General features: G+C 49.4%; 1 protein-coding gene across 3 annotated transcripts in view; it reads left to right on the top strand.

Annotated features, from left to right (window-relative positions):
- Positions 1-23672, top strand: part of INTS3 (integrator complex subunit 3) — a 92228-nt gene that overhangs the window by 8926 nt on the left and 59630 nt on the right. For 2 of the 3 annotated variants that reach the window (XM_083477013.1, XM_083477014.1), the window contains exons 2-6: positions 8011-8094; positions 9754-9837; positions 17756-17869; positions 18665-18749; positions 23472-23538. In XM_083477013.1, the coding sequence (XP_083333139.1) occupies positions 8011-8094; positions 9754-9837; positions 17756-17869; positions 18665-18749; positions 23472-23538 (434 nt within the window). Of the gene's footprint in view, positions 1-8010; positions 8095-9753; positions 9838-16813; positions 16966-17755; positions 17870-18664; positions 18750-23471; positions 23539-23672 lie in introns of those variants that run through there. The other variant, XM_083477015.1, reaches the window with a different exon arrangement.

The following is a 23672-nucleotide window of genomic DNA, read 5'->3' as shown; positions in this document are numbered from 1 at the left end:
ATATAATTTTTTCTACATAATCTGAAGGCAGCCCTGTTTTGGGAAGCTTTCAATGCTTGATGTTGTTGTTGTTACTTTCCCCTTTTCCCCGCACATATTTTTGTTGGAAGCCATCCAGAGCGGCTGGGGCAACCCAGTCAGATGTGAGGGGTATAAGAAATTTGATGATGATGATGATGTCCTTCTGGTGGGCTTCCCAGAGACGTATGGTTGGTGGAAACTGAGTGCTGGACTAGATGGGCCTCTGGTCAGATCCAGGAAGGTGGTTCTTGTGTGCAGAATCCAGCTGTCCTGGCTGGCACCCCAGGCTAGAGACCTGTGATAATGGAATGGGTTGGAGGAGGAGGCCCAGAGGCTTATCCTTCCACATCAGCTCACATTCTCTCACCCTCAAACTATGGCCAGGTCTAGCACATGGAAAGCTGCCTTATGTTGAATCAGACTGTTGGTCCATCTAGCTCAGTACTTCCTGCACTGGCTGGCAGTGGCTCTCCAGTTTTTCTCCCAGCCGGGTTTGGAACTGCTGTCGGCTGGTCCTGGGAGGCTCTGCGTGCAAACCATTTGCTCTACCCGCCCAGCTGCAGCTTTCCCCCAGTTATCCACTCCTGCCCATCGCTTCCTTTGGGTGACAAGACTCAAGGAAGCTCTGGTCTCTTCTTGACCTTCCTGGACCCGGTGCGTTAATAACTTGGCGCGAATGAAAAACAGATGCCTCTGAAACAGCCGTGGCCCAAAGGCTCCTTGAAAATCTGCTGTGTGGTGTGGAGTGATCAAAACCTGGTCTTCAAAGGGAGGTGGGGTATTTTATCTCTCTCGCGCTCTTTCTCTCCCCCTGGAATTCTCCTGGCCCTGACTCAAGGGGCATAAATGCCACCTCCAGAATCTCAGCGCAGCTTTCCAAAGCGGATGTCAGCTTGGCCTTGGGCTCGCTTGTGGAGATAGACGGAAACGTCAAGGCTCTTGGAACTTCAGAGGGATGGAACCTTGAAACGTCACCAAGGAAGCATTCCCCTTTGCACAGCTGGGGGGTGGAGGCACGGAGACCACCAAAGGCTTGCCATGAGTGTGTGCTGACTGGAGAAAGCATAAGGATCAGGGAAGCTCCAGCCCTCCAGGAGCTGTGGGGCTGCAGCCCCCAGTGGCCAGCATCAGGAGGAGTCATAGGCCACATTCACCCCATGCAGATAGGTAAAGGTAAAGGGACCCCTGACCATTAGGTCCAGTCGTGGCTGACTCTGGGGTTGCGGTGCTCATCTTGCTTTATTGGCCGAGGGAGCCGGCGTACAGCTTCCGGGTCATGTGGCCAGCATGACTAAGCCACTTCTGGCAAACCTTCCTGCTGGAGTGGTACCTATTTATCTACTTGTAGTTTGTGCTTTCGAACTGCTAGGTTGGCAGGAGCAGGGACCGAGCAACGGGAGCTCACCTCGTCTCGGGGATTCAAACCGCCGACCTTCTGATCGGCAAGTCCTAGGTTCTGTAGTTTAACCCACAGCACCACCCGCGTCCCTCCATGCAGATAAAGCACCACTTTGTAAACCGTCACAGGTTCCCCCAAGGAATTCTGGGAGCTGTAGTTTGTCAAGGCCGCCAAGAGTTGTTACGAGACCCTTATTCCCCCTCCAGAACTACAGTTCTCAGAGTGGTTTAACAGTCAATCCCTCTTCACGGGGAACTATGGGAACTGTAGCTCTGGGAGAGGAACAGGGGTCTCCTTTCAGCACCCTTAACAAACCGCACCTTCCATAATTCTTTGGGCAAAACCATGGCTGTTTAAAATGGTATCATGGCGCTTAAAATGTGACCATTGTTCTGCTCAGTGTGGATAGGTTCATTGAAATGAATGGACATGACTTCATTGAAATTAATAGACCTAAGTTAGTCATGTCCATTCATTTCAATGGGTCGACTGAGCGGAACCTAGGCTGAATTCAGACCATCCATTTAAAGTGCTGGGATGATACCACTTTCAACAGTTGCGCCTTCCCTTAAGGAATTCTGGGAGTTGTAGTTAAGTGCGCTGAGAGTTGTTACAAGACCCTTATCCCCCCCCCCCGACCTACAATTCACAATGGCTTAAAAATCAATCCCACTTCCCAGGGAACTCTCTGCAGAAGTGTCCGGCTCGCCACTGTGGGAACAGGATCCCAGACTAGATCAGAGTTTTCTGCCACAGTGGCTGTGCTTTTCCTCCCCTGTCGGAGGCAGTATACCTTTCAGTACCAATCACAGGTGAGGATAACTTCGGTATTGCTTTCCATTGCAGCACCTGGTTGGCCACTGTGATAACAGGATTCTGGACTAGATGGGCCTTTGGCTGACTCTCAGCTGCAGGGTTCTCCTTGCAATTCTACATTCGAAACAATGCGTATGTCACATGATAGAAGCATATAAAATTATACACCGCATGGAGAAAGTTGATAGGGAAAAGTTCGTCTCTCTCATAGCACTAGCAGCTGAGTGTCGGCAGATTACAGAAAGTCCTTCTACACACAGTCCATAACTAAACTGTGGGATTCACTGCCACTGCTAACTTGTGAGGCTTTAAGGGAAGGTTAGACAAATCCACAGCAGGCTGGCTAGGTTCTCCTTCCAGAGGCGTGGCATCAGGTTTCGTGTTTCTTAGTTCCTCCTGGTCTTTTTTGCAAATAACATTCCCTCGTTGCGCACTGCTGTTGCGGCAAGATGGGACATAGAAGCGACTTAAAAGCTTGCAAACACCATCACTCACGCAGAGTGGGGTGTCACCCCGTGGTCTGCCCCTGACTCCTTTTCTTGCATGCTCTGACCACCACATGCAGGGCACACTCTCTGCAATATTAATGGGCCTGTGTGTGTGTGTGTGTGTGTGTGTGTGTGTGTGCAGGCTGGCCAGCTGGGGTGGGAGGCGAAGACTTGCTCGCTGCTCCTTTTCAACAAAGCCGGCAGCCCTACTGTCCCTGGTGAGAATTTTCCGCACCCCCTTCGAAAGGATGAAAGCCGCCTCTGGATGTTAGGAAGTGTGACTCGGAGGAGGGGCCACATTGAAATTATGGCGGCCCCTGGGGTCTCCTGAGGAGGAGTCGGCAGGGACTTTGGGTGTCCTCTCTCATTTCAGCTGTCACAACTTAGGGACATCAAAGGGCGCTTTGATGAGGCCCTTCCAGCAGCAGGAAAAAGATCTATGGGGAAAGACCTTGGATTTGCTAACCCCCCCCCCATTCCCAACACAGACACGCGGGTGACAAATGACATATGTTTCTAGCTCTTGGCATGCACGTGGTGTTTTCCCTGTCAAACCCACTCCCCCCCCCCCAATAGAGAAACTGGCTTGATTCTCAATGGCTGAGATCACAAGGGCTGGGAAACTAGAGTCGCTTCCTCTTCATCCCAGGGAGCAAAAACAAGCAAATGCATTTCTAGGCTGCATCAACAGAAGAAGTAGAGTTTCCAGAGCAAGGAAAATAATAGTACTAGTCTCTTCTGCCTTGGTCAGTTCCCACCTCGAATACTGTGTCCATTTCTGGGCAGCATTTTATGGGAATTCGCTTTAACGGGCAAACTAACAGACTGTAGTTGATGCAGCCCTGTAGAGATTCTGCGCGCTCTCTGCCCAGCTGAATCCAGAGTGTTCGTTCCTGGTGTTGGGTAGCCAGGGCAATTCTGCTGGTTTGCTGCCTGCCTGAGCTGACAGCTGGTGTTGAGGACTCCCAGACTGCTGGTATTGGGGGGCTTCCAAGATCCATGCCAAAGCAGTTAGCTCCTGGGTGGCTCAGGACTTCACGGCAGCCGTGACAACCATGGGGCTATCCCAACACGTCATCAGCCCAACGCGTGTGGCAGGTCATACTTGTTTTCTTGGCTGGGCAGGAAGAGGGTAATCTGAAAATGGGGAGATATTTGCATCAGTCCCTTGTCATGGTCAGATCAGTTCCTGTTGGGATTCTGGCTCTAAACACCTTTCTCCCTTTGCGGAGGTGGGGAACTTATGGGGATGGTCCACCCTCGGAGGCTGATGGAGCCGTTGGGTTTCCAGGCGGCCCTGGGTGATTTCTCGGCTGATGTGACCGATGCTGCTTTAAAAGCCCTGGCTGACTTGTGGAACATCTGGATGGTTCATGCTGTTGACACAATCCCTCCTGAGCACCCTCTCCTCTGTGGAGCCCACTTGGCTCCCTGGTACAGTGGTGCCTCGCAAGACGAAAAGAATCCGTTCTGTGATTCTCTTCGTCTAGCGGTTTTTTCGTCTTGCAAAGCAAGCCCATTGACGGATTAGCGGATTAGCGCCATTAGCGGCTTTTAGCGGCTTTTAGCGGCTTATCTGCTGATCGGATCAGCTGATAAGCGGCTTAGCGGCTTAGAAAAAGGGGGGGAAGGGGAAAAAACCAGCAGGAACTCGCAAGACATTGTCGTCTTGTGAAGCAAGCCCATAGGAGATTCGTTTTGCGAAGCACCTCCAAAACGGAAAACTCTTTCGTCTAGCGAGTTTTCCGTCTTGCAAGGCATTCGTCTTGCGGGGCACCACTGTATACTTCAGAGCTCAGAGTGAGGAAACAAGCTGGGAGGCGGCTTGGAAACAATTGGAGAAAAACTCTGGTGGAATGTAATCAAACACTGGCGAGGGCTCACCATCGAGCCTACCTAGTGTCAGTCAAGGCAGCAAATAAGGTGTACTTTGCTCCATCCAGTATACCTGAAGGAGCATCTCCACCTGCATCGTTCTGCCTGGACACTGAGGTCCAGCACTGAGGGCCTTCTGGCGGTTCCCTCGCTATGAGAAGCCAAGTTACAGGGAGCCAGGCAGAGGGCCTTCTCGGTAGTGGCACCTGCCCTATGGAAAGCCCTCCCATCAGATGTCAAAGAGAAAAAGAACTACCAAACTTTTAGAAGACATCTGAAGGCAGCCCTGTTTAGGGAAGCTTTTAATGTTTAATAGGTTATTGTATTTTAGTGTTCTGTTGGAAGCCGCCCAGAGTGGCCGGGGAAACCCAGCCAGATGGGCGGGGTATAAATAAATTATTATTATTATTATTATTATTATTATTATTATTATTATTATTATTATTGCTGCCTCCGTTGTATCCTCATTGTTCCGTCTGGCAGAGCTTTTCCGGGTGGTGCGGGGCCTTTAACAGTCAGGCCCGAAGGCTTTGACTTGTTTGCAAAGCACTTTGAGGTTAAAATTGCTTGCATCCACCGGGACCTTGACTCTGCTGTTTCAGCAAATGAATCTCAAGGGTGTCTCAAGCACTGTCTCGTCTTGTTGAGTGAGTTTTGATTGGTAAGGCTCAAGATGTGGACAAGGTGCTTCAGTTGGTCAGGGCGACCGCTTGCGCTCTGAACTCTCACCCCTTTTGGCTGATAAAAACCGGCAGGGAAGGGATAGCTGGCTGGGTCAGGGACACGATTAATTCCTCCTTGCCTGAGGTGGTGGTCCTCTCCCGACTTGGAGGAGGCAACGAGAAGACCAGTCCTTAAGAAACCAACCCTCCCTGGATTCAGAAAATCTAAGTAATTACTGACCAGTTGCCAGTCTCCCCTTCTTGGGCAAGGTTCTTGAGCAGGTGATCCAGGCACTGTAGGATGAAACTGATTTCCTAGATCCATTTCAGTTGGGGTTTAGGCCTGGTTTTGGCACAGAAGCTGCTTTGGTTTCTCTGTATGGTGACCTCTGTCGGGAGAGAGACAGTGGGATTGTAGGTTAATTTTCCTTGACCTCTCAGCGGCTGCCAATGCCATTCATTGACCATGGTATATTTCTGGGGAGGCTGAAGTATAGGGCTGTGTGGCACCACTTTACGGTGATTCAAGCCCTATTGGATTGTCGTTTCCAGAGGGTGATGCTTGGGGAGTGTTCTTCAGCCCTGTGGAGCTTTCAATGTGGGGTTCAGTTTTATCTCCTGTGCTGTTTAACATCCACATGGAACTGCTGAGCTTTGGAGTATGTTGTCATCAGCAATCTGCTGATGACACACAGCTCTACTTCTCCTTTACGTCTGCAGGTGAGGCAGTGGTGCTGGACCATTGTCTTGCCTCTGTAATGGGCTGGATGAGAGCCAACAAACTGAAGCTCAATCCAGATAAAACTGAGGCACAGTTAGTGGGTGGTTCCCTAGACCTCATGGGTGGGAGCTTGCCTGCTCTTGATGGAGTTACACTCCCTTTGAAAGTGGGGGAACGTAGCCTGGATCCTTTGCTGTTGCTTGAGACTCAGGTGGCCTCAGTGGCATTGCGTGCCCTCCATGAGCTTCAGTTGGTGGCCCAGCTTATCTGGAGAGGGATAGTTTAACTTCTGTTTTCTTTGCTCCGGTAAGCTCTAGGCTAGATTACTGCATCTGAAGACAGTCTGGAAACTTCAACCAGTGCAGAATTCATCAGCCAGGTTGCTCACTGTGGCAAATGCCAATCCTGGTCCAACCGCACTAGATGACAGTTTCCAGACCCAAATCAAGTGCTGGCTCTGACATATGAAGCCTTAAATGGCTCAGGACAACAATAGCTCAAGGACCACGTCTCCCCATATGCAACAACCCCGACCCTGTGATCATCACCTGAGGTCTTTGTCTAGCTCCTCCACGAGAGGACCGGATCGCGTTAAAACGAGAATGGTCCTTCTCTGGGTGGGCTCCCCATTTGTGGAATGCTCTCCCCATCTATATGAGAAAGGTTGTTTTCTGCTGCTCCAGAGAAGCGGACACGGAGCAATGGATCCAAACTACAAGAAAGAAGATTCCACCTAAACATTAGGAAGAACTTCCTGACAGTAAGAGCTGTTCGACAGTGGAATTTGCTGCCAAGGAATGTGCTGGAGTCTCCTACTTTGGAGGTCTTTAAGCAGAGGCTTGACAACCATATGTCAGGAGTGCTCTGATGGTATTTCCTGCTTGGCAGGGGGTTGGACTCGATGGCCCTTGTGGTCTCTTCCAACTCTATGATTCTATATCTTTAGGCACCAGGCAGAGGTGTTTCTCTAGAACCGTTCTATGCGTTTGTGGGAGAGGAATTTGTGGTTTGCTTTTGTTTTATTGTGTATTTTGTGTTCTTGTTCTGTATTTTTATGTTGTGAACTGCCCTGTGATCTTCAGATGAAGGGCAGTATGCAAATTTAATTAATAATGATGATGATGATAACCATAACTCAAAGAAGGCTATGGACAGATTCTCTTATTTAACGTATGTTTTAATAAGTATTTTTTTAATTGAATATCTCTTGCAATTGTTCCCATGGGGTGTGTCTAGGACTTCTTCTTTTCCCTTTAACTCTTCCCTTATACTTGAAAAAACATAAACATTAAAAAAACTCCCTGCGTTCATCATTTGTAGCAGCCTAAAAGAACTAACTTTGGATGAAACTTCCCTGTCTGGTTGCTTGGAGACAAGTTTTGCTTGCCCCAGGTGAGCAGAAGTAGCTGTCTGTAAGAAACAAAAAGGAACTTTCTACCATATGTGGTGGACATGCCCCGAAATTGGGAAATTTTGGAGCATGATCCACGAAGAAATAAAATACTAAGAATATCATATAGTAAAAGGCCAGAGGCATTCCCTTTAGGAATTTTAAATGATGATATTCCAAAAGACAAAACTAAACTTTTCCTACATGCGACGTCTGCAGCAAGAATCCTGGTGGCTAAGTATTGGAAAGGGAATCAGTTACCCACTAGGGGAGAGTGTTTATGTAAGCTTTCAGAATACTTAGAATTAGCCAAATTGACAGACGTAATAAGACAAAAACCAAAAAGTGAAGTAAAAAAAATATGGGAGTGCCTAAATGAATACCTTAAAAGTCAAGGCTCGAGAACAGAAATCTGGCTGAGTCTAGAATAACCTTGTGAAGTGAAAGGATAAGAAAGAGGGATATATATCTACATGTTAGGATAGAGATGATCTGGAAAACAGGGCAGGAAAATAAGCGTAACAGGCTCCCCCCACCCCCACTCACCTGGGACGACAAACCATTGGTCAACCCCTGGGCCTCTACATTCACGCTTTTCAACACCTTTCACCCATTTTTTCCTTTATCCATTTTTTCAGAGGCTCGAAAGATGCATGGGCACCGTAACATCGCTGACGGGCGGGGTCTCCGAGAGGGAAGCCAACGACGCCCTGAACGCTCACGTGAGTATCTCAGTGCTGGAGTCGCCTTGCAGAGGGTCGCCGCAAAAGCCCTGCCTCTTGCATCCAAGGGTGGCTGATGGCTGCATTTGCTAACCTCGATGGCTGTGCTCTGCCTCCGCTGTCGAAGGGAGCCTGCCTCTGACTACGAGTTGCCAGGAATCGCCAGTGGCAGAACTGCTGCTGCTGCTGCTGTGCTCAGGTCTTGCAACTGGGGAGACGAACCTGTGACAACAGGATGTTGGACTAGATCAGGGGTCTGCAACCTTTAAGACAAAAAGAGCCACTTGGACCCGTTTCCGAAGAAAAAACAACAACTGGGAGCCGCAAAACCATTGCAACATTTAAAACAAATATATCTCCGGAGCCGCGATCTGACAGTGGGCGGGAAGGTGACGTCGGGACGGTGCGTGACTAACGCACGCACCGCCCCCATGCGACGTCACAGCCAGTACAGTGCCCGCCACAGTGGGGAGTGTCGGGGCGCACAATGCGCCTCCTCCCCTCGCTAGTATCCACCCCGGAGCCGCAGCAAAGATGTAAAAGAGCCACATGCGGCTCCGGAGCCGCGGGTTGCAGACCCCTGGACTAGATGGGCCATTGACCTGATGCAGCTGCAGGCCTCTTGTGTTCTTACCAGATCGGAGAAGTTCGTGGTGGAGAAGAAGGCCGTCTGTGGCTTTCAGCCACAATGGCTTTGTTCCTCTTCCACTGTGATGTGCCTCTGTTGGGTATCGCAAGCAGGCAGCGCTGCTGTTGCACTTGGGTCTTGCTTGTGGGATTCCCATTGGGGAAGCTATTTACGGAGAAGCTCTTTACGGAGCCCCCTTAAGGCTTTTTATTTAAAATAATAAAAATTCAGCCTATTTTCAGGGTTGAATATTGTTCCTGCTGCTTTAACAGATGGATTTAACGCGCTCTTAACTGTTTTAGCTTTCCGTTCTGTTTTTAATTTCTCCTCTCTTTTTTTTGTACCGCCGCCACAATATTTCCAGTTTACAACTTCTTTAAATAAAATAAATGATTGGCACCTTAAAATAGGAGAGTATATATAGAACTTGCCAGCATGACAAACAGATTAAGGAATAAAGATGATAAGAATTTGAAAGAAGACAGACATTATATATTTAGATTATATGGGGAAAAATATCACAATAAGAAAATAAGCGCAACAGGCTGACGAAAAATACTCGGCGGTAGATGTTGCAAAGTGTAAGGTAATGAAAACAACTTAGTGGAGTAAGAAAAGATATCATTTGAAAAGATAGATAGGAAACCAAGGAAAGAATGGGAGGGGAGTACAAGTTGAGGTTTATGAGAGTTAAATAAATTATTATTTAAATACATATGTCTTATATTTATGTTATTTCCGCCTTCTCTTATTATCCTGTGTCTGATTGTAACACAGTAGGTGTTGAGGATATGATCAAACAGAAAAGCAAATAAAAAAATATTTAAATAAATAAAAATAAACAATTTGCTTCCAGGCATCCTTAATTGAAGTCAGCTTGGAAGGACTCTGAAAGCATCTTGATTTTATTTTAAATTCTTGCTGCTTTGGGAGTCCTTGCTTGCTCTACGGATTCCTTCCTCCCTCTCCCCGCACCTTCCCTCTGAGGTTTGGCCTGCCGTTAGATAAACCTTCCAGTCTTGCTCCTCCAGGTGTGCAAAGGAGCCCCTCAGCACGAAGAGATATGCCTGGGCCTTTTCATGCTGATCCTCACGGAGCCTGCTCAAGCGCAGAAGGTAAGGGCCCTCGTTTTTCACTCTGAAATGCCTTAGGGGGCTGTGTCCTATGCGAGTCCTACTCAGAGCAGACCCATGGAAGTCCACAGACATGACTAACTTAGCTCCATTGGTTTCAACGGGCTTACTCAATGAGTAGATATTTTAGTTGGATGCAACCCTGTGCCCAGAAGGCTGGGAGAGGTGGGAGACAGGATTGGTACCTTTCCGCTTCTGATTCCCTTGTTTTGTTTCACTTCCTTCAAAAGGGATAGTCCAGCCCCACTGTTGCATTTGGGACCCCTGCTCCTCCTTCTGCTGCCCTGATGGCGCCACTGTGCCGCTGAAGTTAGGGTTTCTGCATATCTCTTTCTTCTTGGTCACCCTGGGAAGGGGCCTGGTTGGGGTTGGGTTGAGCCCCAGAACCTCAAATTTCCTATCACCTCCTTTTTTAAAAAACAAAACAATATTCTAAAAATGCTTGGACTAGGCTTTCTGCAACTTGGATGTCCAGCTGTTTCCCCCGACTACAACTCCCATCATCCCTATCTAGCAGGACCAAGTGGTCAGGGATGATGGGAACTGTAGTCCAAAAAACAACAACTGGAGACCCAAGTTTCGGAAACAATGGCTTAGACAGTGGCTGCAAGCAGCATTGGCGAGATGCCAGCCACCCTCATCCACACCAAATACAGTGGTACCTCGGGTTACAGACGCTTCAGGTTACAGATGCTTCAGGTTAAAGACTCCACTAACCCAGAAAAAGCACCTCGGGTTAAGAACTTTGCTTCAGGATGAGAACAGAAATCGTGCGGTGGCGGTGCAGCGGCAGCGGGAGGCCCCATTAGCTAAAGCTGTGCCTCAGGTTAAGAACAGTTTCAGGTTAAGAACGGACCTCTGGAATGAATTAAGTTCTTAACCCGAGGTACCACTGTACACTAGGACACTGTGTTGAAGAGTCACAGCTTCCCTGCAAAGAGTCCTGGAAGCTGTGGTTTGTTAAGGATGCTGAGAGTGGTTAGGAGACCCCCCCCCATTCCCCTCCCAGAGGTGCACTTCCCAAAGTGGTTTAACAGATCCTGGGAACACTGCAACCGAGATATGGAAGATTATGCCGGGTAAGCCCATTAGTCAAAATGTTTGCATTTCTATGCAGGTACAGTGGTGCCCCGCAAGACGAATGCCTCGCAAGACGGAAAACTCACTAGACGAAAGAGTTTTCCGTTTTGGAGGTGCTTCGCAAAACGAATTTCCTATGGGCTTGCTTCACAAGACGACAATGTCTTGTGAGTTCCTGCTGGTTTTTTCCCTTCCCCCCCTTTTTCTAAGCCGCTAAGCCGCTTATCAGCTGATCCGATCAGCAGATAAGCCGCTAAAAGCCGCTAATAGCGCTAATCCGCTAATCCTTCAATGGGCTTGTATCGCAAGACGAAAAAACCGCTAGACGAAGAGAATCACAGAACGGATTCTTTTCGTCTTGCGAGGCACCACTGTAGATGTATAATTCCTGCAGTGAACGTCTCAGTCAGACTGGTTTTGACTCAGCTCCCTGCCCTAGTCTGCTGACCAAAAGAGTCATCAAAGATGGTGGCCGTCACTCCTGCGGCATCCTCTGGTCCTGGGATGGCCACAGACTCAGAATCATAGAATTGTAGCATTGGAAGGAACTGCAAGGATCATCTTAGCCCAGGGGTTTCGCAAACTTGGGTCTCCAGCTATTTTTGGACTACAACTCCCCATCATCCCTGACCACAGGTCCTGCTAGCTAGGGATGATGGGAGCTGTAGTCCCAAGTCTGGGGTACTGTGATCTAGTCCAGCCCCTTGCAGTGCAGGAATCTTTCGTCCAACATGGAGCTTGAACCCGCGAACCTGAGATTAAGACTCTCGTGTTCTGCCGACTGAGCTATTCCAACAGCTTGAACAGAGGATTAGGCACAACCTTGGAAGATAAGGCTGTTGAGACGTTGTTGTTGTTGTTATTGTTGTTGTTGTTGTTGTTATTCTCCTCCTCCTCCTCCTCCTTCGGACGGCCACTGTGAGAGCAGGATGCTGGCCATAGGTGGGCTTTGGCCTGATCCACCAGTCCATGCTCTTCTTACATCTTGTTATTAAATATACCAAGAAAAAAGCACACCAAGAACTCAGGCCAATGGGAGTTTCAATAGTGGGAGTGGTCCGTACTCACAAGTCAATAGTAACAAATACTAATCCATTCAAAAGTACAGTGGTACCTCGGGTTACATACGCTTCAGGTTACATATGCTTCAGGTTACAGAGTCCGCTAACCCAGAAATATTACCTCGGGTTAAGAACTTTGCTTCAGGATGAGAACAGAAATTGTGCAGTGGCGGCGCAGCGGCAGCAGGAGGCCCCATTAGCTAAAGTGCTGCTTCAGGTTAAGAACAGTTTCAGGTTAAGAACGGACCTCCAGAACAAATCAAGTACTTAACCCGAGGTACCACTGTATGTATTCTGACAAGAATTACAAACTCAAATAGAGATTACAGACTTTAACAGAGATTACAAACTCAAACTCATAAACTGCTCTATGATTGAAACTGAGTCTCCACCTGCAAGCTGATAAATTATAAGGATCAACATTAATGTTGATTGAAAAAGAGAAAATCTTTGTAACGAATTATTGTGTTATACGTATCTTTGTGAGTTTGAGTTTGTTAGAGTTTGTGATCTCTATTTGAGTTAGTAATTCTTGTCAGAATACATACTTTGGAATGGAGCCAGATGGGCGGGGTAAAAATAATAAATTATTATTATTATTATTATTATTAGTTTTTGTTACTATTGACTATTGACTTGTGAGTAGGGACCACTCCCACTATTGAAACTTACATTGGCCTGAGTTCTTGGTGTGTTTACTTCTTACATCTTGAGCACTGCCTCTTCTCCCCTCTACAACTAAGAGAAGGGGCACTGCTCTCCCTTAGGGACAGAAGTAATAATAATAATAATAATAATAATAATAATAATAATAATAATAATAATAATGTATTATTTATACCCTGCCCATCTGGCTGCGTTTCCCCAGCCACTCTGGGAGGCTCCCAGCAGAATATTAAAAGCACGATAAAGACATCAAACATTAAAAAATTCCCCAAACAGGGCTGCCTTCAGAAGAAGCTGCCTTTGGCAAGTCAGACAATTTGGCCTCCCTAACTCAGTATCGCCCACGCTGACAGGCAACACCTCTCCGGGGCTTCAGGCAGGGGGTCTCTCCTAGAGGATGCCATTGGGGTTCTTGAACCTGGGACCTTCTGGGCTCAAGGCAGATGCTGTGCCGCCAAGCCGTGTTCCCCCCTTTCGCCCTCCTTGCTCTGGACGCGGATTGGGTCTGCCGAGCAGCCACCCTCTTCCGAAGCCTCTCAAAGAATGCCTCTCCCGGCCCCCCTCGCAGGAAATGAGCTGCGTGCCGAGCCCGTCCAGCTGTGCGCTGGAGACCCTTGGCTGCGTCGGGGCCGTCGGGGTGACAGCCAGCTGATGAGTGTGCGAGGCGGCTGCCTCCTCCGCTCGGTTGGCTCTTGCTTTTAATTAAAGTTCACAAAGTATGGAGGGAGGGCCTTCTGCTCTCTCCCACCCCCCTTCCATCTTTTTATCTTTCACCCAGAGTTAAAAGCCTCCTGTCTCCTTGACATCTCCCTGCTGCTTGCCTCTTGCGCCCATCTCCGGAGCCTTATGCTGGCGGGTGCTGATTTATTCATTGGCGTGACACATTTTCATCAGGCTGCAGACTTTTCCCCTGTCAGTGACATGGGCCGTGTTGCTAGACGCTCCATGGGCGTGTTTCGCGACAGGGGGTTTAAGGCAAAAATAAGAATGGTTTACTGTCAAGTATAAGGAAGCCATGGGACGCGGGTGGCGCTGTGGGTTAAACCACAGAGCCTAGGGCTTGCTGATCAGAAGGTCGGCGGTTCGAATCCCCTCAATGGGGTGAGCTCCCGTTGCTCTGTCCCAGCTCCTGCCAACCTAGCAGTTTGAAAGCACGCCAGTGCAAGTAGATAAATAGGTACTGCTCCGGCGGGAAGGTAAATGGCATTTCCATGCACTGCTCTAGTTCACCAGAAGTGGCTTAGTCCTGCTGGCCACATGACCCGGAAGCTGTCCGCCGGCTCCCTTGGCCAGTAAAGCAAAATGAGCGCCGCAACCCCAGAGTCGTCCGCGACTGGACCTAATGGTCAGGGGTCCCTTTACCTTTACCTTACTCTGAGTAGGACTAGCATTAGCTACAGTTGGGTCGTGCCAAGCATCTGGGGCCTTAAGATTGGCAAGGGAGGCCCTGTGGGTGGCAGCGCCCAGCCGGCATTGACAGGTCCTTCTTGGCACCTGCTTGTTATTTGTGAAATGCCCTCTAAGGTTGGAACCATGAACTGGAGCCCTTCATGTTGCCAACATTTTGTTGCAGGTGTAACACTATTAATATTCTATGATATCACAGGGATAAGAATTTGCCTGGGATTGGGCTGGAATGGAGTATCCCGGGAAAGGGCGTAGCTGGTTGGAACCCTGAACTGGAGCACTCCACACTTACCAGCATTTTGTCACACTTGTGAATATCGTAACGTGGATAAGAAACTTGATTGGGCTTGTAAGTTAGACTATCCTCCACCAGGGTCAGGGCCTTTTCAGTGATGGCCCTGACCTGGTGGAATGCTCTGTCCCATGAGACTAGGGCCCTTCAGGATTTAACCTCCTTCCGTCGGGCCTGTAAGACAGAGCTATTCCGCCTGGCCTTTAATTTGAATTCAGCCTGATCTTTTATTTCCCTTCTCTTCCTTCCCCCGTCCCCTTTTATGAAGATCACCCACTCTGAGACCCCACAGCTAATTCTCCCCTGGCCTCCTCACTGGCCCAAGTAGGACCAATTCAGCCAGCTAGCCCTGGGGATTATCTAACTGATTTTTGATTTTTATTCATGTTTTTATACTGTCTTTTATGCTGCTTTCATAATTGTTTTAAAGTGTTTTAAATTTGTTGTTAGCCGCCTGAGCCCGGTTTTTGAACCGGGAAGGGCAGGGTGTAAATAAAAATTTATTATTATTGTTATTATTATTATTATTGTTGTAATGGAATGGCACATCCTGGGAAAGGGCTGACTGGCTAGCTGGCTGGGACCCTGAACAGGAGCACCGTTTTGTTGCAAGGGGCCAGAATTTGAGCCAGGATTCAGCTGCAGAATGCCATTGTCTTTATGTAGCTTTTTGCAGTTTTGGTGCTAATAAGACACCCCAAACTGAGCACCCCTTATAAACCCCATCGGTTCCTAGGAAAAGAAATAGGAGGCCAAAATCTTGGGGCCTCGGCACTAGTGTCTCTGTCCTTTCAAAACACGGGAGATAAGAGCACCTTCAAACATGGGCAGAGTGCTTTACCTAGCCCTGGAGGGACTGGACCCTTTTGCAGTGACATCCCTTCCTCACCCTCGCCTCTGCTTTGCTCCTGCCCTCTGAAATGCCTTCTGCGATCCCCGTTTTGTGGCTTCGGGAGAATTGCCCAGGGCGCCAGGACGCCTTGGCCCCAATTGTACCACGCGGCACCGGGTCAGGGGTTATTTGACCCCTCCTGCTCGCCGGGCAAGTGCGCCTTTTAACATTTGGAAAGCGCCAAAAGGCCGAGCCAGAGACCTCGCCTGTTGCGAGCGTGAGGTTGCTGAGTGCTTTGCGAGTTCAATCGAAAGGGCGCTTTCAGGGGCCTCATTAGCCTCTCCGAGGGAGAACGCGGAGAGCAGATCCCTCTTTGCCTCCGCGGCGTGACATTTAGCAGCACAAATTAACATCCATGCAGAAGTGAGTTAACAGATGATTTCCTGGTTCCTCTCTCCCCTTCCCTCCCTTCTGCCAACCTCACAGGGCAAGAGGTGCCAGCTGTCTTCCACCCCACCCAGCTTGCATCTGAATACTGTAAAACTTCGCAAGAAGCCTCACTATTCATTATTATTTTTATTATTAATTGGACTTGCTAGTTGCTTTTGAAAATTGAAATGTAAACTCATTTTACTACACTACTTTTCATCCAGATTTTTGGCCTGTATCTTGGAGACTTGTAGATACCACAACCCCTTGTGGGGTGTATTAGACAGACTTTTATATACCATAAGCATTAAAACCAGTATAAAACGGAAACAAAACGAGACCTCAAAACACGGATGTATGTAAAAAGTCTCTCTAATACACCCCACAAAGGGGTTGCGGTATCTAAAAGTCTCCAAAATAAAGGCCCAAAATCTGGATGAAAAGTAGTGTTACTGCCGGGCTCCTGAATGTAGCCATTGATGGCACCAGGCAAGCCTCCCTGGGGAGAGCATTCCAAAGGCAGGGAGCCACCACAAAAAAGACCCTGTTCTCGTGTCATCACAGGCCCATAGAGAAGGACCTCGGATGTTGGTGGGTCATGATCAGCTGATCTGCTCCAAGTCCTCCCAAATCTGAGCCTCTGAGCACTTTCCACCGCCTCCCCCCCACATCCCTCCACCGCGCACCCCAAACTTCTCCCGCACCGCCTGCGCTCCCCAAGCTCTGCCTTTTGCTCCCGAAACGTTTGCACGGCCATTCGCAGGCTCCTCTTCCGCAAGCATCTCCTTGCCAGCTTTTGGCAGATTGAGTCCCGGCGGTGGGGGTTGTTCTCTTGGAACTTGACAAGCGAGCAAAATTTGGACACGGGGAATATATTCTCTGCTTGTACATTTTGGACGAGCCAGGTCCCAGCTGATTTACGACCGTCCGACACACTTGGCCGTACTCTTCGTGTATGTTCTGCATTATGTGTCGCCTGGAATTATTTTCATATGTCAGATGGTTGGGCTTGCGGTGCCATATAGAAACAGCGACCCCTTTCGCTGCTTTCTGGTTACTGATGTGTATATATGTCTATTCATTTCCTTTGGTCGCCAGTGGCGGGGAGCAGCTCACCCCCAAAGCAACCAGTGCTTTGGCTATTCCCGATGTACCACCTTGGCTTCAGGCACTGTCTCCTTCTGTTGTTAGAGCACAGATGGAGAGCCTGTGGCCTCCCAGAGATGTTGGTGGACTACAACTCTCGTCACCCCTGACCAATTGGCCTTGCAGGCTGGGGAAAATGGAAGTTGGAGTCAAACAGCACCTGGATGGCGGCTACGGGTTCTTCATCCCGGCTCTAGGTAATAGAATATTACACCTCTATAAGCGCATTTAATACGTGATCCCTGATTGTTTGGGATGTGTGTCTGGAATAGGGCTGGAGAACCCATGACCCTCTGGAGGTCCTTGTGGACTGCAGTTCCCATCAGCCCTGACCATTGGCTGCACTGGCTGTGGCTGATGGGAACTACAGTCCAGTTGGAGTTAAGCCAATGGGAGCTAGAATCTCATTGGAGTCCAGCCAATGGGAGCTAGAGTCCTGCTGGAATCCGGCCAATGGGAGCTAGAGTCCTGCTGGAGTCTGGCCAACGGGAGCTAGAATTCCACTGGAATCCAGCCAATGGGAGCTGGAGTCCTGCTGGAATCCGGCCAGTGGGAGCTAGAGTCCTGCTGGAGTCCAACCAATGAGAGCTAGAGTCCCGCCGAAGTCCAGCCAATGGGACTAGAGTCCCGCTGGAATTCGACCAATTGGGAGCTAGAGTCCCGTTGGAGTCCAGCCAATGGGAGCAGACCTAAGATGCTGTAGAGCTCCTGTACGATGATGATGATGATCAGGGTAATGTGAATCTGCCTTCAACGTGCCAAGCCAGTTGTCCATTCCACCCAGTGCTGTTAACTCTGACCAGCAGCATCTCTCCAGGGAACTGCACTTGGCCCCTGGGATGGAGTCTCCCCACCCCTGTTTACAGAATCTGTATGCCACCCACCACCCACCCTAGAGCAGTTTCTTTTTAAGTTATATGCTGTGACTGCACTCTGTTCAGCTGACACATTCTCTCATCTCTCCCCTGCCCTCCTCCCTGGCCACAGTGTTACCGGGACCTGGTGCTGGTCAGCCGGGACGGGATGAGTGCCGTGTTGAACAAGATGAACCAGATTCTGATGGAGAAGTACCTGAAGCTGCAGGACACGTGCCGTACGCAGGTGGGCCATGCGCTATGTGCCGCGTCTTGCCTGTGTGCATTTGCTTTTCTCTGTGTGCCTCCATACTTAAAAGAGCAGGGGTGTGAGGGTGTGAAGCAGGAGCTGTGATCAGCCCGCTGTTTGTCTCAAGCCTGGAGCGCAGTGCTGCCAAAGGCATTTCTGCGAGGCATTTTAAATTCTGCAACCTGAAGACCCAGATTCCGCAATCGGTATCAGCTCTGCAAATCTGCAAGCTGGGTTTCAGGGGCATACGTAATGCGGTCTGCAGTTGCGGGTACTTCCTCCCCCCGGCCCCTTGCTCCCAAACCCCAGTGTCAGAATTAGAATTTGTATATGGAAAAGGTGCATTGAGGCATACGGGGAAAGTCAAGGGAAGTACGGTGCTGTGAGCTTGGGGGTGGGCACGAAACAGAAATTTGTGGTAGGTGAGCTTGGTGGCTGTGTTTGTAATCCAAACCTTCTCCCCTGCTGCTCACCCCAGGATTCCCCACATAGACACGATTCTTTCCATAACATATGTGGTGTTCGGGGTTCCCTCCACAATCACAAGGACTAGAAACTTGCAGGATGATGTTTTTTAAAAAAAAGAGAGAGAGGAAGGAAAAATCCCGATCGGGGGTTCTTCTGAACGACCCATATTCTATGAGCAGCGAGTTGTTAGGACCACGCCATCATCTGGCTGGCGCAAATGCTTGCATGCCATGCTTTTCTTCTGCCTGTCAAAGAGGCGGGAGAGGCTGGCTTTGTCCATGTCGCTTGAAGGAGCCCTGAATTCTCTTCTCTCCCACGCTTTAGTTGGTTTGGCTGGTGCGGGAGATAGTGCGGAGCGGGATTCTGGGCATCGAAGGCGTCTGCATGACCTTCATGAAGCAGATCGCAGGTGAGTGCGTTGGGGGGGGTGTAGTATCGCTGGAGAAGGTAGCTCCACAAAGCATCCCATAGGAGGTGGAGGAAGGCTGCGTTGATGGCTGCTAGCCTGAGTGAGTGCCTTTTCACTATCAACCATTCCTCATAAGCAGGGCCAGATTCACCGTATTTTTTGCTCTATAAGACACACCAGACCATAAGACGCACCTAGTTTTTGGAAGAGGAAAACAAGAAAAAAAATATTCTGAATCCCAGAAGCCAGGGCAGCCAGCGGGATCGGAGTCCTGGCTTATGGGATAGCCACGCGCAGCCTCTCCCGGGCAAGGGGAGCCTTCATCCTCTGCTCGGGAGAGGCTGCGCGCGGCCAAGGCTCCCCCAAGAGCCGCGCTCCCTTTAAAGAGCGCATGGAGCGTGTGTGCGGCTCTTGGGGGCTTTTCCTGAGGAGGGAGAAGGGCAGCTCCACGCGGCTCTTTAAAGGGAGCGCTGAGCAGAGCCTCCCGCCTGCATTCGCTCCATAATACGCACACACATTTCCCCTTACTTTTTAGGAGGGGAAAAGTGCGTCTTATAGAGCGAAAAATACGGTAGGTTTGATGAGGCCCCAAGCTACTAAAGGTAATGGGGCCCTTTATGTGTCTAGCTGTCCTTTGCCAACAACAAATTGTCACTGGTTTTTTGTGTTGAATATATGCTATATGGTAATTTATGGACCCAATAGGTATCTAAAGCCATTTGCACATATCAAAATACGTATTTTATCAAAGTAATTGCTGAAGTGAAATACAATTAAGAAGAAGTATCCAGGTTTTTTCCCCCTTTAAATTTTTTGGGGGGCTCCAAGAGAGTGGGGCCCTAAGCTATAGCTTGTTTAGCTTATACGTAAATCCGGCACTGCTCTTAAGGCTTGGTTTCTCATAAGGGAGCCAGTGTGGTGTAGTGGTTCAGAGCGGTGGACTCGTAGTCTGGGGAACCGGGTTCGCTTCCCCGCTCCTCCACATGCAGCTGCTGGGTGACCTTGGGCTAGTCACACTTCTCTGAAGTCTCTCAGCCTCACTCAACTCACAGAGTGTTTGTTGTGGGGGAGGAAGGGAAGGAGAATGTTAGCCGCTTTGAGACTCCTTCGGGTAGTGATAAAGCGGGATATCAAATCCAAACTCTTCTTCTTCTTCGATGGGCCGTTGGTCTTATCCAGCAGGCTCTTCTTGTGTTCTTAACATCTAGATGGTACCAGGTTGGGGAAGGCTGATCTGCAGATATGTTAAGTGGATAGTGTGTTGGACTAAGAACTTGGCAGACCTGTGTTCAAATTCCTACTCATCTCATGAATCTGATTGTGTGAGGTCTTGGGCCCATCTTACGAACTTTGGAAGAGCTTTCTGGATCATCTAGTGACCAACATCTCACTGCGTCCAACCAGATGCCTGTATGAAACCCAGGCACAAAGCAGTGGCGTAGCGTGGGTTGTCAGCACCCGGGGCAAGGCCAGTAATTTGCGCCCCCTAACCCGTGGATTTGCGCCCCCTAACCCTAACCCCCAGATGTTGCGCCCGGTGCGGCCGGCCCCCCCTGCACCCCCCACGCTACGCCACTGGCACAAAGGCACTCCTAAACTCCCTTAAAGGATTGTTGTGAAGATAAAAGAGGAAGGGCATATACCACTTGGAGCTCCTTGAAGGAAACACCTCCCTCCTCCTCCTCCTCCTCCTCCTCCTCCTTCTTCTCTGGCGGAGGCAGAAATGCTTCTGAGTACCAGTTGCTGGAAGCTGCCGCATGGGGAGAGCTCTTTGGGACGTCCCATTGTGGCATCTGGCTGGCCACTGTGAAAACAGGAAGCTGGGCTAGATGCAACCAATATTACTCTAATTTCTTAAGGTGCCCGGTCCTCATCAAGCAATCAGGCCATTCTCAGTAGCCTCTTGAGCATCACTGCCCTCGGCCCCATCCCTAAGCTGTTATTTTTGCTGCTGCCTGTGTCTAATGAAGGGAGCATATTGTGGCAGTCAGTGTTTGCCTATGGTAACACTGGCATGTTCCAAATGAACCGCCTGTCATGTAGAGGTGAGGTGCCGAACGTCCAGGTTGCCAACAGCTACAGGGCGAGCAGTGGTTTAATTGTGTACAGCCGCCTTAAACTGGAGCCAGGCAGGGCCAGGAGAGAGGGAGGGGTGGTTGATGGCAGGAGGGTTGCCCTTTTCAGGTAACAAGGGCCAAAATGAGTTGCTCAATTAGCAGCAAGGTATATTGGAGCAGCTCTCTCTAAGCAGGATTGCAGTGGGCGCAGAGTTTCTTTATTCCGCATGTTTTGATTATGCCCAATTTAAAAAATCCCTGGTGTGTTTAGGGTCATTTTATTTTATTTTTGTAGAGAACAACCATTACTCGGGAACATTATTCTGTAATTATATATCCTTTTAAAAAAGGAAGAGTTTGGTAATGCAGCTGCCTTAAATTGTTCATGTGCCATTACAGATATAGAACGTTGTCCAATTTAATAAAACAGATTTATTCCTAAACCATTTTTATGCAATTATGGGACACCTGTTTTTGTTTTTAAAAGATGCAATAACTCTTCCAATAACTCTTGGAAGATTTCCTTTTCACTTTACATTAAAGTGTGTGTAAATATAACGCACGTAGGATTTATCTTCCATTTTTAAAGCTATAAAGAAGTCTCGTCGCCAGAGATGAGTTTGTATATAGCAGGACTGAGGAACCGGGGGGGTCCTCCAGTTGTGGCTGGACTATAACTCCCATCAGCCCCAGCTTGCACGGCCTACGATTAGGGATGATGGGACTTGTAGTTTAGGCAGCATCTGGAGGGTAACAGGCCCCCCACCCCTATCCTGGTCACACCTCCCAGCCAATCAGGGATCTCTCATTAAATTGCAGTAATAGGATTACTCTTGGCCAAACAATCCTCATCTCTCCGCCCCACCAGTTCCTTCCCTACCAAATCAGGTATGGTCTTGATAGGGATCTCGAGAACTTCTGGCACACTTTTGTGCCGGCCTGACTTCAGGAATTTGCCGCAGCGGAAAATCTGTCATTTTGTTTTTTTAACCGCCAGCATCTGCAATGTGGAGTTGGGCCTGTATGAGCTCAGAGCTCCCGCCCCCCTCGCCCGAAGGACAGGCTCTAAAAGCTATTTGTTTTTTTGGGGGGGGGGGCAGGAAGGACAAAACCATAGGAGACCAGCAAACTACTGTCTTTCTCCTTTGTTTGGCACCCTTGTCAAGTGTTTGCGGACTTACGGGAAACTTCTTTTCCTAAGGTACCTCTGCCTCCCCCTCACCCTGATAAGGTTTTTTCTTCTTCTTTTTACGAGGATTCAGTTGCCATGACTACATCTTTTGAGGGGGGCCCCCCACTCCCCTTCTCAAGGACAGGCATCCAAGAATGGCTCTGCCTGACTTTTTAAAGAGTACTCTGGTGGAGAAAGGAATTTGCCCCGCAATCGCTCACAGCAACCAGGAATTTACAAGCCTCGGGGCTCTTTGTTAGCCAGCTTGCATGACAGCCCGACCTTGGGTGCCCCTGATCTAGAGTTGGGGGGCCCCGCGGCCCTCCAGATCTTATTGGACTCCATCATCCCTAGCCGTTAGCCGTGCCTGGGGTGGGGTGGGAGTCTGATGGAAATTGGAGCCCAATAACACCTGGTTGGGGGGTTGAGTTAGGGGAGGGTACCCTGGCCAAATAGCCCTCCTTGCTGTCTTCTGGCCGGGCATCACGGGTGGAGAAAGCCCTGCTTGTTGTGCTCAGGCCTTGCTTTCAAAGGACAAAAATGGGTGTAAATATCCCTTCCACTGAGCATCTCTCACTCCTCCATTTGGCAGGCCGAGATGACCTTTCGCTTGCTCCCCAATTTTGGCCTCGCTGAGTCAGGTTGCTGTGATTTATTTGGGGTTCCTCAGCGCTGCATCAGTAATCAATACCAGCTGCTGGAAGCCACAGGAGGGGAGAGCTCTCCTGTGCTTGGGTCCTGCCCTGAGGGTTTCCCTAATGGGCCATTGGCCTGATCTTGGGGTTTGCAGTCAGATTTATTGAGGAGAAGGCAATCAGTGACTACTGGCTCTTCCTCCACATTTGAAGGTAGTAAATGTGCCTGAATAAAATCATAGAGTTGGAAGGGACCCCGAGGGTCATCTAAGTCCAACCCCCTGCAATGCCAGAATATGCAGCTGTCCCATACAGGGGTCAAACCTGCAACCTTGGCGTTAATCAGCACCACGCTCTAACCAACTGAGCTGGAGACTTCTGGTGTGCTTCTGTTGCGCTCAGGTCTTCCCTGCAGGCCTTTACAGAAGAGGCACCTGGCTGGCTGCTGCGAGAACAGGCAGGCCATTGGCCTGATCCTGCAGGGTCTTTTTACATCCTTATGGGTTGCAGGGAGAGAGGACTCTTGCCTTCACGCCCTGCCTGTGTACCTCCTAGAGGAATCTTGAGTGGCTGGTGTCAAAGGCTTTTGACCTGATCCAGAACGGTTCTTCCAATGTCCATTTGGTCACTGGTTTCCAGAAAGTACCTGAACTATCCCATTGAGCAAAGGAGGACGGGGTTCTTCTAGGTTGGGTGGGTATGTCGGTGTACAGGGCAAAAACAACAGCAACAAAAAATTTGATTAGCTGAAAGGTATCAAGGGGCAGTTTGGTGCAAACCTGATGCTGGAGGAAAGTGCAATCCACAGTCTGAACCGGCTTCCTCCCAACCTTCTGGTCACCTGTTTGTCTCCTTGCAGGCGGAGACGTAACGGCAAAGAATATCTGGCTGGCGGAAAACATCCTCGATATGCTTACTGAGCAGAGGTATGTATGCCTGGTTAATTGGCCATCGCTGGCAGCCAGGGGTCATTGCCTGCTCACAATGGAGCAAACGGGCGGTGCTTGCCTAGACTTGCTTCGAAGGCTTGTTCAGGTGGACTGCCTGGCTTGTAGCTTTG

The sequence above is a fragment of the Podarcis liolepis genome (assembly GCF_965112155.1).
Source record: "Podarcis liolepis genome assembly, chromosome: 15".
NCBI classification, from domain to species: Eukaryota; Metazoa; Chordata; class Lepidosauria; order Squamata; family Lacertidae; genus Podarcis; species Podarcis liolepis.
This window is presented reverse-complemented; position numbering and strand designations above follow the sequence as displayed.